Source organism: Cyrtonyx montezumae, unplaced genomic scaffold (assembly GCF_038088225.1).
Source record: "Cyrtonyx montezumae isolate F1298 unplaced genomic scaffold, pur_monq_1.0 scaffold_4, whole genome shotgun sequence".
In the NCBI taxonomy this organism is placed as follows: domain Eukaryota; kingdom Metazoa; phylum Chordata; class Aves; order Galliformes; family Odontophoridae; genus Cyrtonyx; species Cyrtonyx montezumae.
Window position 1 is genome coordinate 32203228 of NW_027072045.1, and position 15239 is coordinate 32218466.

At 40.7% G+C, this 15239-nt stretch overlaps 1 protein-coding gene across 1 annotated transcript in view; it reads left to right on the forward strand.

Annotated features, from left to right (window-relative positions):
• PCDH15 (protocadherin related 15) overlaps nt 1–15239 on the forward strand; it is a 598943-nt gene that overhangs the window by 288112 nt on the left and 295592 nt on the right. The window contains exon 6 of the mRNA XM_065746677.1: nt 14620–14739. Coding sequence (XP_065602749.1) covers nt 14649–14739 — 91 coding nt within the window. The 5' untranslated portion in view covers nt 14620–14648. The remainder of the gene's footprint in view (nt 1–14619; nt 14740–15239) is intronic.

Below are 15239 nucleotides of genomic sequence, written 5' to 3' on the forward strand. Positions count from 1 at the left end.
GTTTATGGAAAGCTAAAGCACTGGGTGTTTGTGCTGGAAATGACAGGATGATAGAATCATAAAATGATGGAATGGTTTGGGTCGGATGGGACCTTTAAAATCGTGTAGTTCCAACCCCTCTGCCATAGGCAGAGATGTCTCCTGCTAGACCAGGCTGCTCGAAGCCCCATTCAGCAAACTTGGGGCTTGGGGGTACCTGGAGAAAAGCAACAATGGGTCAGATGAAAACAAAATGTAGCAGAGAGGCTCTGACATAATGGAAGTTTATCTGGAGTTATGCTTGTAATTCCTCAGCTGAGGCCATGTATGAATGTAAAGTGATTGAAATCCTTGTTACATCCTAAAAGTGCAGGTCTCCTCCAAAATACAGTGTGTATTTTGCAAGCACCGAGTCCTGCCTGCTGTTCTTCCCCACCCTCATAGGACTTAAAGTATAATTATTGCTTTGAGTTGAAAAGAAAAGTCTGGAGCAGCTATGAAGAAATACAGTAGTTCACTGTTGGGTCACTTCTTTTCCTAATGAATACAGAATTATGTAACTCATTAAAATTCTAATTTGGATCAAAGCTTGTAAAATCTCATGAACACAGTCATTCTGAAAACCTTTTATTCAAATTAGGATTCTTTTTCCAGTTTTCCAGGCTTGCAAGTCTGTTATTCAGCAGACTTTGAGGAATACTTCTATTTGAATGAAAGAGAAATTTGAATTTGTTTCTGTTGTTTTTTGTTTGCTTTATTTAAATTGGTTCAATCCAATGGTAAATTTTATTTGAAAGCAATTACAATTATACAGAAAATACTGCACAATTCCAAAGAGCAGCTGTGATGGGTAAATGAATTTCCTATGTCTTTCCATTGTAAAATTAAATGGCTTTTCAAATCAAGATGTTTGGGTTAGGAACATTTGGAGAGACTGTAATCTAACATCACCTGCATTTAACAGATGATGTGCTGTGAATGATAGTTCACTTCATATAAAAATGTAGTAAAAGTTTGCATTGCTGTCCAACTTGGGAAGAGCCGTTCCCTGTGGGAAGGATGCACACCACAGACATGATGTATTAAAATTGGCCTCTTATGGTATCTTGTAGAAATGAAATCCCATTTTTTGCAATGCATGTCCTCCAGCACAAATAGGATTTCATTTCTTCAAGATCCCATAAGAGGCCAATATTAAGGGAAACCAATAAACACTGTGTAACTGTTCAGTCCCCCAAAGTTCTCCTGGTGAGACATTTGGTGAAACCAGATTTTACCATCTGCATGTCAGATGGGCTTTCAGATATACATAGTATTTCTGATGGCCCACTAAGTGATACCGAAAAAATAATGTTTCGAGGTTTTGCTTTGTGCAGTTTTCTAAGGAAAGAATAAACCATGACTAAAGCAATCTTGATTCAGAGGTGAATGCATTAAAAAAAAAAAAAAGACGGAGGAGAAATTCTAGAAGAGTTGGGAAACACTTGAAATCTTCAGGAGTATAGGAAGCTTTTTATGAAGAGATTCACTGTAGATTTGGCATGGAGATGGACAGCTTTTAAGTGATTTGTAGCCCCCTAAGTGAGCTGTACACCTACCAGAGTGCAAGTTGCTCTAGAATAAGCTGTTGCTGAATAGCTACTGCCTTTCTGATCTGGGTAGGTTCATTCTGATGCAGGGGGCTGGGAGAAGGTGTGTTTTCTCCATATTACGTCCAAAGCTTGTTCTTTGTTGGTTGTTTTTTTCCCTTTCTGCTTTTGAGGATGAGAAGCAGAAAGTGGAGTCCAGCATATATAGTCACAGTGATTTCACAACATCAGTTCTGTTATAGTATCGAAGCTTTTTCTTTTAAAATCTGTGGTCTCAGCAAGTTTAAAACCATCCAATGCCTTTGAGGTACAATTTCTGAGAGAGCACTGATAATGTAATCTTCAGAAATGGGGTAAGGCTATACAGCAGCATTCATATCACGGGACATCTTTTACTAGGCTGTTCCACTTAAGGTTGACTGTATCCTCAGGACAGTTTGTTGTCATGGATCCTATTTGATATTGTTTCTCAAAGGTTTCTGATAATACTTAATCCATACAGGATTTGCCTTGCATTTTATGGCTTGCCTTTAAGACAAAACTCCTTATTATTCTATTGATATTTTGTCTTGAAGCAGATGCTTCCTGTTTTCTCTCTTCGGGAGGAATACCTCCTATTGTAGTTGTTCAAATCAGGAGCTAGCTCCAGGGAAGAGCTGATGTCGTTGCAGTAATGTATCTATGTTTTCAGGCCAAAACACTCTGTTTACTAATGAAATGAGCACTGGCAACACAGCAAAAATCTCAATCTTAGAGGATGGCAGCCTGGGTCCTGGGGAGCTAGTGCTGTGGCTAATACATGTAAGCAGTCTGCTAGCCAAGAAAGACCTTTGAGATTACTGTTTTCTGTCCTTAATTTGAGTGTTGAGAAGAGCTAGACCGTGTACTAGAAATGACACCTTGGTAACTGCTGACAGTTTGTTGTCAAATGATGTATATAGTCTTTATGGGGATATGTGAACAGTTCTGTGGTTAGAAGTGTTGCTATTAAAATAATACACTTTGGTACTGTGCTCGATGTGGTCAGACTCAACCCTGGATGTGAGACGATCATTTCAACAGGGATGGCCGTGCCCTCTGGGCACACCTTGCTCTGGAGTAGATGATGATGCTCAGGCTCTCTGGAGTCCAGCAGGAGCATTTAGAAAGCCATCCACACAAAAGCAAATATAAAACCGTTCTAGAGAATGAGCAGACAAACGTTATCTTTCTGCTGTAATGCCTGTTGTGGGAGGAAATGGCATTGTGGTCACTGAAAAGTTGGAGCCTCTTACTGTGCTGCTGCCTAAGACCTTCTGTCCCTCTAGTATCTCATTTTCCTGCAATAATGGTATTGTGCAAGTGGTTTCAAGTAGAAGCTAATACCTGCAGGAAGGTGTCACAAGCCCTTATTTCAGCATCGTGAGGTACTGGATTTCTTGTACTGTGTGCTACAAAACATACAGATTCCAAATGGGAAACAGCATTGAATCATGCGCTTCAAAGAGTGAGATAGTCTTGTTCCTCATAGTTTGTTCTGTGATTGTTAAGATCAAATAAGTGAAAGCATGGTGGGTTTTACATTATTTTTATTTACCTAACTTTGTCTTTTCACTTGCTGGACTTGAACTCTTCCTTCTGTAAGCTGGAAACCCATTTCTCTTCTAGCTTTGCAGCATTGTGCCTCAGTAAATGCTAAGAAAATCAAAATTATTTTTTGTTTTCCTTTAATGCAGAAGCAATTAAACTATATCATTTTATTGAATGCTTGTTCTGTAGGCTGAAATTGATATTTATAGACCATATCTATTGGGAAGTATGTGAGGGAGCGAGGGCAGAGGCATCAAAAACCTTTGTGTGAGGAGCTACTAGTTGTAGTTGGCAACATGACTACAGGTGGTCTGATCAAGAATGTTGCTGAAACAGCTGTTTTTAAGGCCAAGTTTCCCAAAATGAACTGCCTTTCTGCTCAGGTATGGTTCTTTGTCTCCTTTCTGTTGTATGTTGAGGGCCCAAGTGACATAAATAAGTCAAAAGAACAAAGGTAAAGGAAATACCTTATTCTAGAAACCTTTTTTTTTTTTTCTTTTAGTTTGGAACAAGTGCTGAAAATTGTGAGTAAATGCACAGCTGGAAAAGAAACATGAGTTTACAACTGAATTAAGCCATTAATCAATAACATTCATTGGACATTTTGTTGTTGCATGTTCAAGAGAAATTAAATAGCACCTGTGACCCATGGTCTAAGGTGAGTAGTGGTACAGCAGTGCACACCTATTCCCTTATGGCTCCCGCAGGCGGTTTGCAAAAGCCCTGCAGCACAGGATATCACTGCCTTAAGGTGACGTGTTTAAAATAATATTGTTTGGGAAGATAACTTAGCTGGGAGTGAACTTGCTGTTTCTGAACTTCATGAGCAAACCAAATGTTCATTCGTTGGTTTCTTTGTACTTATTCCTGTTTGTTATTCCTGTCTGTATTCCTGTAGTACAGAAATACTGCCTTAATCAAGGGAGAAGTACATCACTGCAGCAGTTTTGGTAACCAGGATTTCAGTCAATCTCTGTAACATCTCTTTTTCATTATAAGTAGTGCTTGGGTTTGGTCTTTCAGAGGTGAGGTGGTTCTGTTTTTTATGTGTGTACGTGGGCGCATCTTGTTCCTTTTGAGGATGAAAGGTTTATGTCCCAGGGTGCCTTGAAGGCAGTTGAGCTGTCCTTCCTGGGAGTGTTTCCTTCTCTGGAGTCTCCTTGTGAAGTGATGGTGTTTAATGTTCTGGGGGTTTTCTATTGTCCTTTATAATGCCATTATAATTTAGGTCGTATTTCTATCCCTCCTAATGCTCCCAAGCATTTTGTTTACTCTAGCTCAGTACCCATTACACTACAGCAGCTATTTATATTGCTTCCTCTGAGGGGATAATGTCTAAAAAGCTGATAAATTCAGAATCCCTATTTGCATACATGAATATATTATTTATCCCAATGTGCATTTTTATCCCAATTGAAATTCATTTCCCAAGCTATTGCTCAGGTACCAAATGCATTTAAATCCTCACAGAGCTGCTTGCAATCCTCCAGGGTTGTTACAAGCTCCAGCTGAACAGCATGGGACCAGGGAGCTCTCACAGCTGGCATTTCTTTGCTTCACTCTGTTCCACTTACTGCAGTACTGGTGCCTACATCTCCATCAGCCAATGCCAGTGCAGAAGTAAACTTGTGGTCTAGCTCATCTGGTTAGTTACTTCTTAATTTTCCTACTGTATTTCTCATTAGAATTGTCTGAGTAAAGTTTTGTTTCCTGCAGTTTTGTGTTTTGTCTCTCTGAGCAAGGGCCTTTCCCTGTTGTCTGGGGCTGTCATGCTTTATTGTCTGAGTTGAGCAGTACCTTGCAGTGAGTGTTGTGTGGGACAGTTTCCAAGCCTCCAGCTGTTTGGAGGTGTTAACAGTCACCCTGGCAGTTTTCTGGCTCACCCATGCCAGATTTCTTGGTGTCTGAACTATTTCTTCAGGTGTTGTGGTCAGAGCATCTTCCAGAATGGATAGGTGTGACTTTCTTGTTTAATAATACAAAGCATTGCTTAATTGTTCATCATGAGCTTCTGCATGTTCCACTCAAATAATGTTGGCAGGTCTGTGAGGGTCAACATCAAGAATTACTTTTTTATATCAGGGCCAACTTAGGATCAAGTTATTTTACTTCAGGTAAAAGAGATATCTTAATCCTTTCTTTATAAAACTTCTATTCCCTTATCTCACTACTGAATGTGTGATTGTTTCCCAGTAGGTGTTTTGACTCAGGCATATACTGTGTGGGTGTCAGTGAGCATCAGAGTTCTGCTGCCTTCCTGCAGGCTCACTTCAACTTCTCCAGCTCAACTTAAAGCCTTCTGAGCTCCCAGGTTTTATGAAATTCACAGACATGTCAGCTTAGTAACAAGAAAATAGCAGGCAGGATGCTGGGAATGAGTAGGATGGGGGTAAGAGATGTGATCCTGCCCTTTTGGCACATAAGGAATGTCCACCTCCGGAGTGTTGCAGCATCACAAAGCCTCCATCTGTTCCTTTTGCCTATTCATCCCACAGCTGGCTGTGGTCAGAACCAAAGTAGTGCTGCTTGGATGACCTGCGTGGCTGGAAGGATGTTGTTGTCTGGAAGTCTTTAAACTAACAATCTTGTTGTTTTCCTTTAGAAAACTTTACAGGAAGTTATTTCAACAGTTTTCTTTACCGTAACTGACTTCTTATTTTGAAATTCGAGAATACTGTATTGCTGTTTTTAACTACTACTCTAAATAATGCATTAATTTTGTGATGTTGAAATAGAAGCTGTAAAAACAGTACCTGATAGCTTTTATTTGGGTTTGGTTGTATGTTCAAGTACCTTATTTTTGCAGGAAGACTCTTAGTTGCTGCAGTGGATGCTTAATACACCATTCTGACTGAACTACTCAATCTCCTGGACATAATCACCTATTAGATATTAGTGGGGTGGGAGCAGAATGAAAAGGAAGGGCAAGCCAAGCCAGTGCAGGCAAGAGATACTAGACAAGGCTCGAAATACAGGGTGTGTAATTGCCACGTGAATTTGGCTAAAATGGTGGGGGTCTTGCTTATGACTTTGTTAGCACACTGTAGCTCTTCTGTCCATGATTTCACATAATGGTGGCAATGCATAAGAGGATTAAACAATTGTGTTGTTGATTGTGGAGCTGATTCATGTCTTGAAACTTGGAGTACTTGGTTTATGGGTTAAGTGACTTGTTGGTTTAAATGCCCAGTAAGTGTGTAGTAGAATATGATAGATTATATTTACCTGGTATACAAGATACATCAGAAGATGATGTTTAGTATTTACTGTACATACCTAGAGAAGAGACCTCAATTCTTTGTTCAGTAGATCAGTTTGTGATGGGTGTTTTTGAGCCATCTGAGAAATATTGAGAAATGAAGAAAGGCAGATACCCCATATCCCAAGGGTGTGCAAGAGGGTGGGCTGACCTGAATGTGTGTACCATCTTGGAACATCAGATTTCATATGATGGAAAGTATGTAGCTGAATGCTGCATTCAGTGATTCAGTATCGTGATAGAGTTAATTCCAGCAAGCAGCAGCAATAGAGGACCATGGTTTTACTTTCTGTGAGTGAGTTAAACAAAGCTCACTGAGTGACAAAGTGTGCTGAGCTGTTCCATCTCCATGAGGGTCTGCCTAGGCCTGTAATTGTTTGGAGCAACACTGAAAGTTGGACTGCAGGCAACTTAAGGACCCTTCTGAATGGGTTTGTTTGTCAGGATAATTGGTAATTAGGTGTGGTTTAAAAGCAGACTGCTTCTGTGGGGTTAAGTGGAAATTTCATGTTACTTAAGGAACTTATAGCAGAAAGACAATACCTCTTATCCTTCTGAGTTCTATTTGATTTTATGTGGCATGTGAGAATGGAGTGCAGCCATAGAAAAACTCTGTTTCAATCGGCTGCAACACTTGTAAGCTGGTTTCAGAAGCTCTTCAAAGCTTTTGGCCTGGTGTTGTATAGCAATACAAGTTTCAATTTGACTTTCAGGTAAGTGAAGATAACTTCTGTTAAGTGTGTCAGTGTGCATCTTAATTCAGAAATGTCATTTGAACTGTTTTAACAGAGCTAATAAAAAGGTGTGATTACTTCTAAATCTACTTTTGTGTGATGGTAACAGGCAAGGAGAAATGGTCGTTTTGGCTTTCTGCAGAAAGATAGGCTTTGCTTTGAAAAGTTTGGTGTATTTGCTATGCAGTTTACACCCAAATTCAGAGGAGAGAAGTTGGAGCATGTAAATTCTACTTAAGAAAATGTAAATTTCCTCAACAAAAGAAATTCATGCAATGAAGTTTGGGGTATTTCCATTGCCATGAGGGAAGCAAATACTTTAAGAAAGTTCAGAAAGTTCTTGGTTTCCTGCAAGGGGCAGGTGTTTTCCAACCTTGGTGACTGTGTTGGTTTTTGTTTTGTTTTGTTTTTTTCCCTGTGATGGTTACCAAGACCTTCTTTAGTTTTCATGGTAAGAAAATGTCAGATTTGCCTCGCAGGAGCACAGTGAGTGGTCCTTGGAGAGAGACAGCTCCAGCAGTGGGGAAATGGAGAGGTTTCTGGGATGTCATCCAATACTCATCCTGCAGTGAAGGCTGATCTTTTATTTTGTACTTTTATATCAAACTGTACTTCTATTATTAACCAGTAAAATAGCCTGTTCTTTTATGTACAATTTATGATTTGTGGGTATATTTTATAAAGGTGAAGACTATAGGAGAACTAAATTAAACACTTCTAATATAGATTTATATCCATTTTTAATGCTTTTATATCAAGCAGTCAATGATATTTCTTAAAGCTCACTGACAGGGAAGTAAGGATCTTTAGGACGTTTTTCCCCTCTTTCAATAGCTTCAAGGCAGTAGGCTCGCATGTCAGCATGATGCAGGCCTGAACTTGCAGACACCATTGGGTGAAGCAGGTGCAGCCTCCTGTGTGAGCAGCATTGTTTGGCAGGTTAAGTGCATACAGAGGTGGTTTTTTGGCTTCTGTGATAAAAACCTGGGTTTGTGGGAAGGACAAAAATCTGCTATCCTATTTACTCACTCATGATTAAGATGTAATCCCTCTCCTAGCTGGATCGCTTCTCAGAAATATGGCAAGTAAGTTAAGCAATGACAACTAATGGTGGAAGCAAGAAACAAAACTCCCTCTCCAGCCCTATCTCGGTTATTCTGTCAAAGCTTTCTTCTATTTAGAGTAGTGTAGTTGACATTTCTCTGAGCAGACGTGCATAAACTTAGCAATCTTCTTTCATTCCTGTGGAAATTAACAGCAAGCTGCATCAAGTGTTAATATGGTGTGTTTACAGTGTGTTATTCTGGCAGGGGGATTTGGCAGAGTGCTCTTAAGATGTCACCTGCTGCGAATCAGACCATATGCACACTGGCTGACGTTGCCATAGATAGAGGAAAATTTAAAAAGAAAAAACTTATATTGTAGGAGTGTAGGGAAACACCAGTTACTGTGGCTTGTGGTATGCAGTATTGAAGTAAAATGAAGCAATTCTTTGTTGAAGTACAAGTTATTTTTGTGTTGTCATTCCCTTTTAGCTATAGGATCCGCTGAATCTGGATGAGATGCTGCCACTCTGAAGTTTCAATTACTTTTGAGCTAATGTGGAGAGAAGTAACTTCCCATTACCAACACTCTGCTTCAGCTTCTAAGTATTTTGCTGTGGTGTAGTGATTATGACCATCTTGGAAAAACTGTCACTTCTGTCAGAAGGAGGCAGGGAAGAATCAGAGTCGGGGAAAATTGAAACCGAGGAACATGGGCAAGGGGGAAATGTAGGAATATACCTAGTGAGGAAGAACGAAATAGGAGTGAGTTGTGAACATATTTGATATTGAAACTCAGTCTTGAAAATGTTCATATTGCTGAAAGGATCCAGTGAGAGAATAAATAAAATCCATGTGATTTGTCTTGGCTTGATAACGTGAAGATCTTACACCAAATATGAGGAGTTGGGTATACTGAGGAGTACGTAGGCACAAACAGTTACGTAGGAAGGGCTCAAGCAACATTAGCAAAATAATTGTGATAGTCTGGATTTTGGTTCATGCAGAATTGGATAAAAATTTGTATTTGCACTGTAAGTATTTGCACTGTAAGTTCTTCAGTATAGCACCAGTAAAGCCAAATATTTGCATGTGCTTAACTTCTTCAGAAAAGCATACAGGAAGATGTTTGGCTTTAGTTAACAGTTCGGCATGGTTTTTCCCACTTGGAGTTACAGTGAACTGGAGCTGTAAATAGCTCACAAGGCTGAATTTCTCTCTGTGCTGGCTCTTGCTCTGTGCTGATGGTGAGATGATGATGAGTTGGGCTCAGCAGCTGTCTGGGAAGTGCACTGAGTGGGCATGGGAATTCATGGGCTGACATCTGACTTCCTGGGATGTCCCTTAAGTCCTGAACTGGAATTCTTTATTTTTTCTGGCTAAGTCTTAACTGAGGGTGTTTTCCTAGCTAGTATGTAGCCATGTAGTTTCCCAGCTGATGTGCTGCAGATGTACAATTCAGTCTCAGGACCCAGGTCACCAAGGGGATGCTGGAACCCAAAACCCATGTGTAGGAATGTACAGGAGGATGCCCACAGTGCATCAATCAGGGAGCGGGTGGGTGCTCTGCCATGCCTGGCTGTGTGAGGGTGCCTGTTGTCCAAAGCAACATTGGTTAAGAATGGCACTGGGACAAACTAGAGGTACTTTTCTGGTTGCATTTGTATTTAGGTATTTTCCAAGTATTTTCTCCCGTTGATAGTTCAATGTAATTGTTTCACAACAAAAGTAAAACGTTTGGGATATACGTTTTAGTGGGCTATAGCATTAACCTAGCCAGAAACACTGTCATACTGTGAAGTGAATTTATCTTCTCTTTCGGCTTGTAAAAGAGGTTTTTGTTTTTTTTATTAGAAACAAAGGCAAAAAGTTGCTGGACGTTTCTGATATGTGAAGGTACCTGTTCCTCTCACAACAAACATTTGCACTTCAGGGGCTCTACTTTTGTGTCTACAGTTTTTAAAAGCATTTTATCTGCTCTGTGGTGATATAGATGAGGCCGTAATAAAACCATCCCCTATTTTTATCCTGTGTTCAAGACATTCTGTACACAGGCTTATAAGAGTAGTTTACAGTGTACTTCAGTGCTTTATCAAAAGACAACACCGCTAAGCAATACGCGTAAGAGTCAGTACTGGAAGGAGTTCTGGTTGGATGTGTGAAGCAATAGCATAGGTGTTAAACCATTCATAAAAAGGTTGTCTTAATCATCCGGACATAGCAGTTTTGCAGGAGCTACTGTTGTTCACATGTTTATGAAATGGCCAGTAATTGTTTACATGTATGCTTAGGGATGTGTGTCCTTAGAATGAAATACTCTGTGTTCTGGTGCAGTTCAGAATTTACTCTGGGATTAGGAAGTTGATGGAGGCGAGTTGAGAAATGCTACACCAAAGGTGTATGGGGGACCTTTTTGTATCTCTTTAGGGAAACCTGCATTCTATGCTCCCTTTTCTTCTCATGCTAATGCATGTAGCATGGGGAACAAACAGGAAGAACTAGAGGTCTGTGTGTGGTCACAGGGCTACAGTCTTATTGTGATCAGTCCTGCGTGTATGAGCAAGGAGCTCTGTTCAACAACACAAATGGAAGAAAAAAGTGTATGGAATGTCAAAAGGGGGTCTGGCCATGTGGGAGGAATATAGGGATTTGGTCAGGACATGCAGGGTTGTCACGAGGAAGGCTAAGGCCCACTTGGAATTATCTGGTGAGGAAGGTCCGGGACAAGAAGAAAGGTTTCTTTATCTCAATAGCAAAAGGAAGACTAGGGAAAATGTGGGTCCGTTGTTGAATGAAGTGGGTGCCCTGGTAACTGAGGGCACTGAGAAGACAGAATTACTGAATGCCTTCTTTGCTTCAGTCTTTGCTGCTAAGACTGCCCCTTGGGAATCCAGCACTCTAGATTGAAAGAGAGTCGGGGGAATGGAAAAATTCATCAAGTAGGATCTGTTCAGGGATTCTTGGCAAATTAACTGTGCGCAAATCTATGGGCCCTGACAGGATGCACCCATGAGTGCTGAGGGAGCTGGCAGAAGTGATTGTCAAGCCACTCTCTCACAACTTTGAAAGGCTGTGGAATATGAGAGAGGTGCCTGTGGACTGGAAGAAAACCAGTGTCACACCATGAGGAGAGACAGATAGATGTTGTGTACCTTGAGTTCTGCAAGGCTTTTGATACACTCTCCTATAACATCGTTGTGGGTGAGCTTAAAAGGTGTGGGATAGGTGAGTGGTCAGTGATGTAGATAGCTCCAGCAGTCAGACAGTTCTCAAAGTGGGCTCAGAATCCAGTTGGAGGCCTGTAACTAGTGTTGTTACTCAAAGTCTCTCCTCAGTCCTCTCTTGAGTAACATCTTTATTAATGACATGGATGAATGGATGGTGTGTTCCCTTCAAGTGATGGTACAAAGCTGAGAGCAGTGGCTGACACACCAGAGGGCTGTGATGACATTCAGTGAGACTTGGAAGGTCTGGAGAAGGTAGAGAAGAAACTGACGTAGTTCACCGAGGGCAAGTGCAGAGTAACCATGCATGTCAACATAAGGTAGGAGCTGGAGGGGAGTTCTTCAGAAAAGGACCTGGATGTCATGGTGGACAACAGGTTGGCCATGAACCAGCAGTATGCCCTTGTGGCCAAGAGGATCAATGATATCCTGAGGTTCATTGAAAAGAATGTGGCCAGCAGGTCAAGGGAGATGATTCTCCCTCTTTCTGCTCTGCTGTGGTGAGGCCGTGGCTGGAGCACTGTGCTCTCTAATGCAAGAAAGTCTGGGAACTTCTAGAAAAAGCCCACATGGGGCCACAAAGATGAAGGAGGTCTGCAGCATCTTCTGATATGAGGAAAGGCTGAGAACTCTGGGGCTGTTAGCCTGGAAGGAAAACAGAGAGGGAGATCTTATCAGTGCATGTCAATATGTAGAGGGCAGGAAAGATGGGCTGGGCTCTTTTTGGTGATGCTCAGCTACAGGATAAGGGGCAGTGGGAACAAACTGGAACGTGGGAAGTTCCATCTATGAGAGCAAACTTCTTTACTATGAAAGTGACAGAGTGGTGGAACAGGCTGCCCTGAGAGGCTGTGGTGTCTCCATCTCTGGAGATATTCAAGCCCCACCTGGATGCTTTTCTGTGCAGCCTGCTGTAGGGAACCTCCTTTAGCAGGGGGATTGAACTCAATCTCCAGAGGTCCTTTCCAACTCCTGCAGTTCTGTGTCGCATGCTAGTGTGTTCCCAATTTCAAATGTCGTCTTAACTTCCAGTTTTATTTTCATACCAAGAACAAATTTGCATTGTTTTTTTTATTTTTGATCTGACTGTTTATTCTAGTTGTCAATTTTTCTCCTTTCAGCTTGAAACGAATGCAGTATTTTCAAGTACTGTTCTTATCTTAGCTTAAATCTTAGGTGTTTAAGGTGAATGCAGTATCACTGGGTCTTAAATATATTCCAGATGCTTGGATGCGGTAACTGATGTTTGACTTTTTGACGTTTCTTTTTTCCATTTGTCTTTATCTCCCCTTAAAACTTGTTGAGATGACTTGATGACCGGTTGGAGTTTTCACTGTTTCAGTAGTTACACTGGTGAGAAAAAATAATAATAAAGCAGAAGTGAGATGAGATGTGATTGCTCCTTGGAGTGCAATTATCAGCCTGCTTCAGTCGAGCTGCAAAAACCTACAGTGCTCAGCTCCTGCCAGCGCTCCTCTGGGAACGCGTATGTGTGCTGTTGTGTCTCAGTTTGTCAGTGTAGGTGTGTTTCTCAGTGCCTGTGCAGCATCCAGCACCAAGAGCTCCTGGGAGAGCTTCATTGAAGCCTTTTTTTTTTTTTAAATGTACACATGCCAGAAATTGGAATTCCCCCAAACCTTATTTCTTTCATTTCTTTTTTTCATTTTTCTGGTTGAGCGTATAAGTTTTTCTTGCCTATAAGCATTTTTGTAATTTTGATAAGAAAATGGGAAAAATAAAAATGATTTGAGCAAACCTCCTGAGTGGGTTCCTCAGGGAATGGATTTCTTTTTTTCTTTCCCCAATTTTTTTCCCCTTGAGAATTTGTTGTTCTTTTCCTCTAGCAGTTCTATATTACTGAATTACTGGTAATGCACTTGTGAGCCTAAAACTTCAATTTCCTAGCACAACAAGTTTTTGAGTAGGAGGAAAATCAAATGAAGAGTGGGATCTCAGCTAACTAGGTAGATTTGGACAGGATAATGGGAATAAATTCTTTACTGTGAGGGTGGCGAGACACTGGAACAGGCTGCCCAGTGAGGTTTGTGGATGCCTCCTCCCTGGAAGCTGTCAGGCTGCATGGGGCTGTGAGCAACCTGCTGTACAGGGAGGTGGAAACAGTGCTTCCTTTTGGCATATGTAATACTGAGCACCATCCAGAAGGAAACACGTGCTCTAAGTTCTGTTTAGTGGTACAGATTAGACCACATCTGTACGCTTTTTTCTGTGAGCTCAGTTTGTGGGAGGGAATGGTAGCACAACTTCAGTAAATTGTTGCTGAGGTCGGTCAGGCTGTGTTAACACTGAAGCTGTAAGTGGGGGAATAGTCTGTTTGTTTGACTTGGAATGAAATGCAGCAGTTCTGTAACCACGGTAGGAAGCTATAAGCAGAAAATGGCAATGAAATCTGAGTCAAGTGTTTTGCTTTGGAAAACTGACAGCACTTAAACCCTTCTTATACAATAGCTTGTTCTTATGATGCTATAACTCCCTCCCCGTTTCATGCTTCTGTTGCTAGGAAGTTCATTGTATTTGTCACAGTGTTTTTTAATGTGAAGGAATATTTTTAAATAATTCAGTTCTGGGCTACAGGAATATGTTAATTCTCTTTAATGGAGCAATAAAACAAAGCTTTATATAACTTTTCAGTGTTAATCACTAAATACGCTCTGGGCTTCATCCAGACCCATCTTGACTGGTATATTCCTCTGATTATTTTTTTCATATCCATGAGGAGTTTTGTTTTTTTCTTGTTTTTCCTCTTCTGATGCTGGCCACGAACCTAAAGTATGACTAGAGGTCATTAATGGGAATCAGTGATGTTTTTGTTGGGCAAGGTTCTGCTGGGCAGTGCGTTTGAATACCAAGTCTTGGCTGACTCGTGCAGTTGAACATCAGTTGCAATAAGCAGAACCCCTCCAATAGCATCACTTCCCCTAAATGCTGTAAAGCATAAGGCTCAAGCAGGAAGAATAGAATAAAGGTTTAATTTTATGGAAATTCAGACTTAGCGAAGCAAATGCAAGATTTTGCTTTGGAGGCTGTCCATTTGTGATTATAAAACTAACATATGTCTGTATGTATTAATGAGATGAACATTAACAGAAGCAGTGCTGTGTTATTAAGGGCTGTATATACCTACACTCATGCTTTGCTATGGAATAGTTTATAGTCACCTTTATGTAAATTGGTTGATTAACAAATCAAATCTTTCTTTTTCAGATCTGGCTTGAGTGAAGTTTGACAAAAAAATGCTACAGCAGTTTTGTCTCTGGAAGTGGTTAGCTATAGGGATTGCCGTGACTACTGTCTTAGCAAGTTCCTTGGCCCAGAATGATGAAGGTAAGGCTTCTGCTGTGGGAATGTAGCTGTGGGAGGGGTGGGATGATTTTGTGAGTTGTTTGGCCCTCCTGGTATCATTGTGTGAACAAGTGGTTTGGTACTTGCTAGTAAAGAGGTTATACAATGAAGGAAGGTTTGTGTATGTTGGCATTTGAGTCTTGGCCTTTTTTTGTTTAATAAAGGTGTTGATTTACCAGGTAAGATTAAAAGAAAAGGTTCACGTTAGTATTAGACACATTCTTGCGGCTGGATTTTGTCTCAGAAAACTCTTCTGGTGGACATGAAAACAGCTATGAAGTAATTTTGCTTTTATGAGAAGTAGTTCATCCTCCTTGAAGTTTGGGTTGGTTTTTTTTTTTTGTATTAAGTAATACTTCTTGCTAGTAGTACTAATGGTTTTTCAGATGTGCTTTTTATTCCTTTCCATCCCCCAGTCCAACCGTGTATTGTACCTGAAAGTGATGATGCAGGGGGAAGCTAACTTGGCCATTTTTACATAC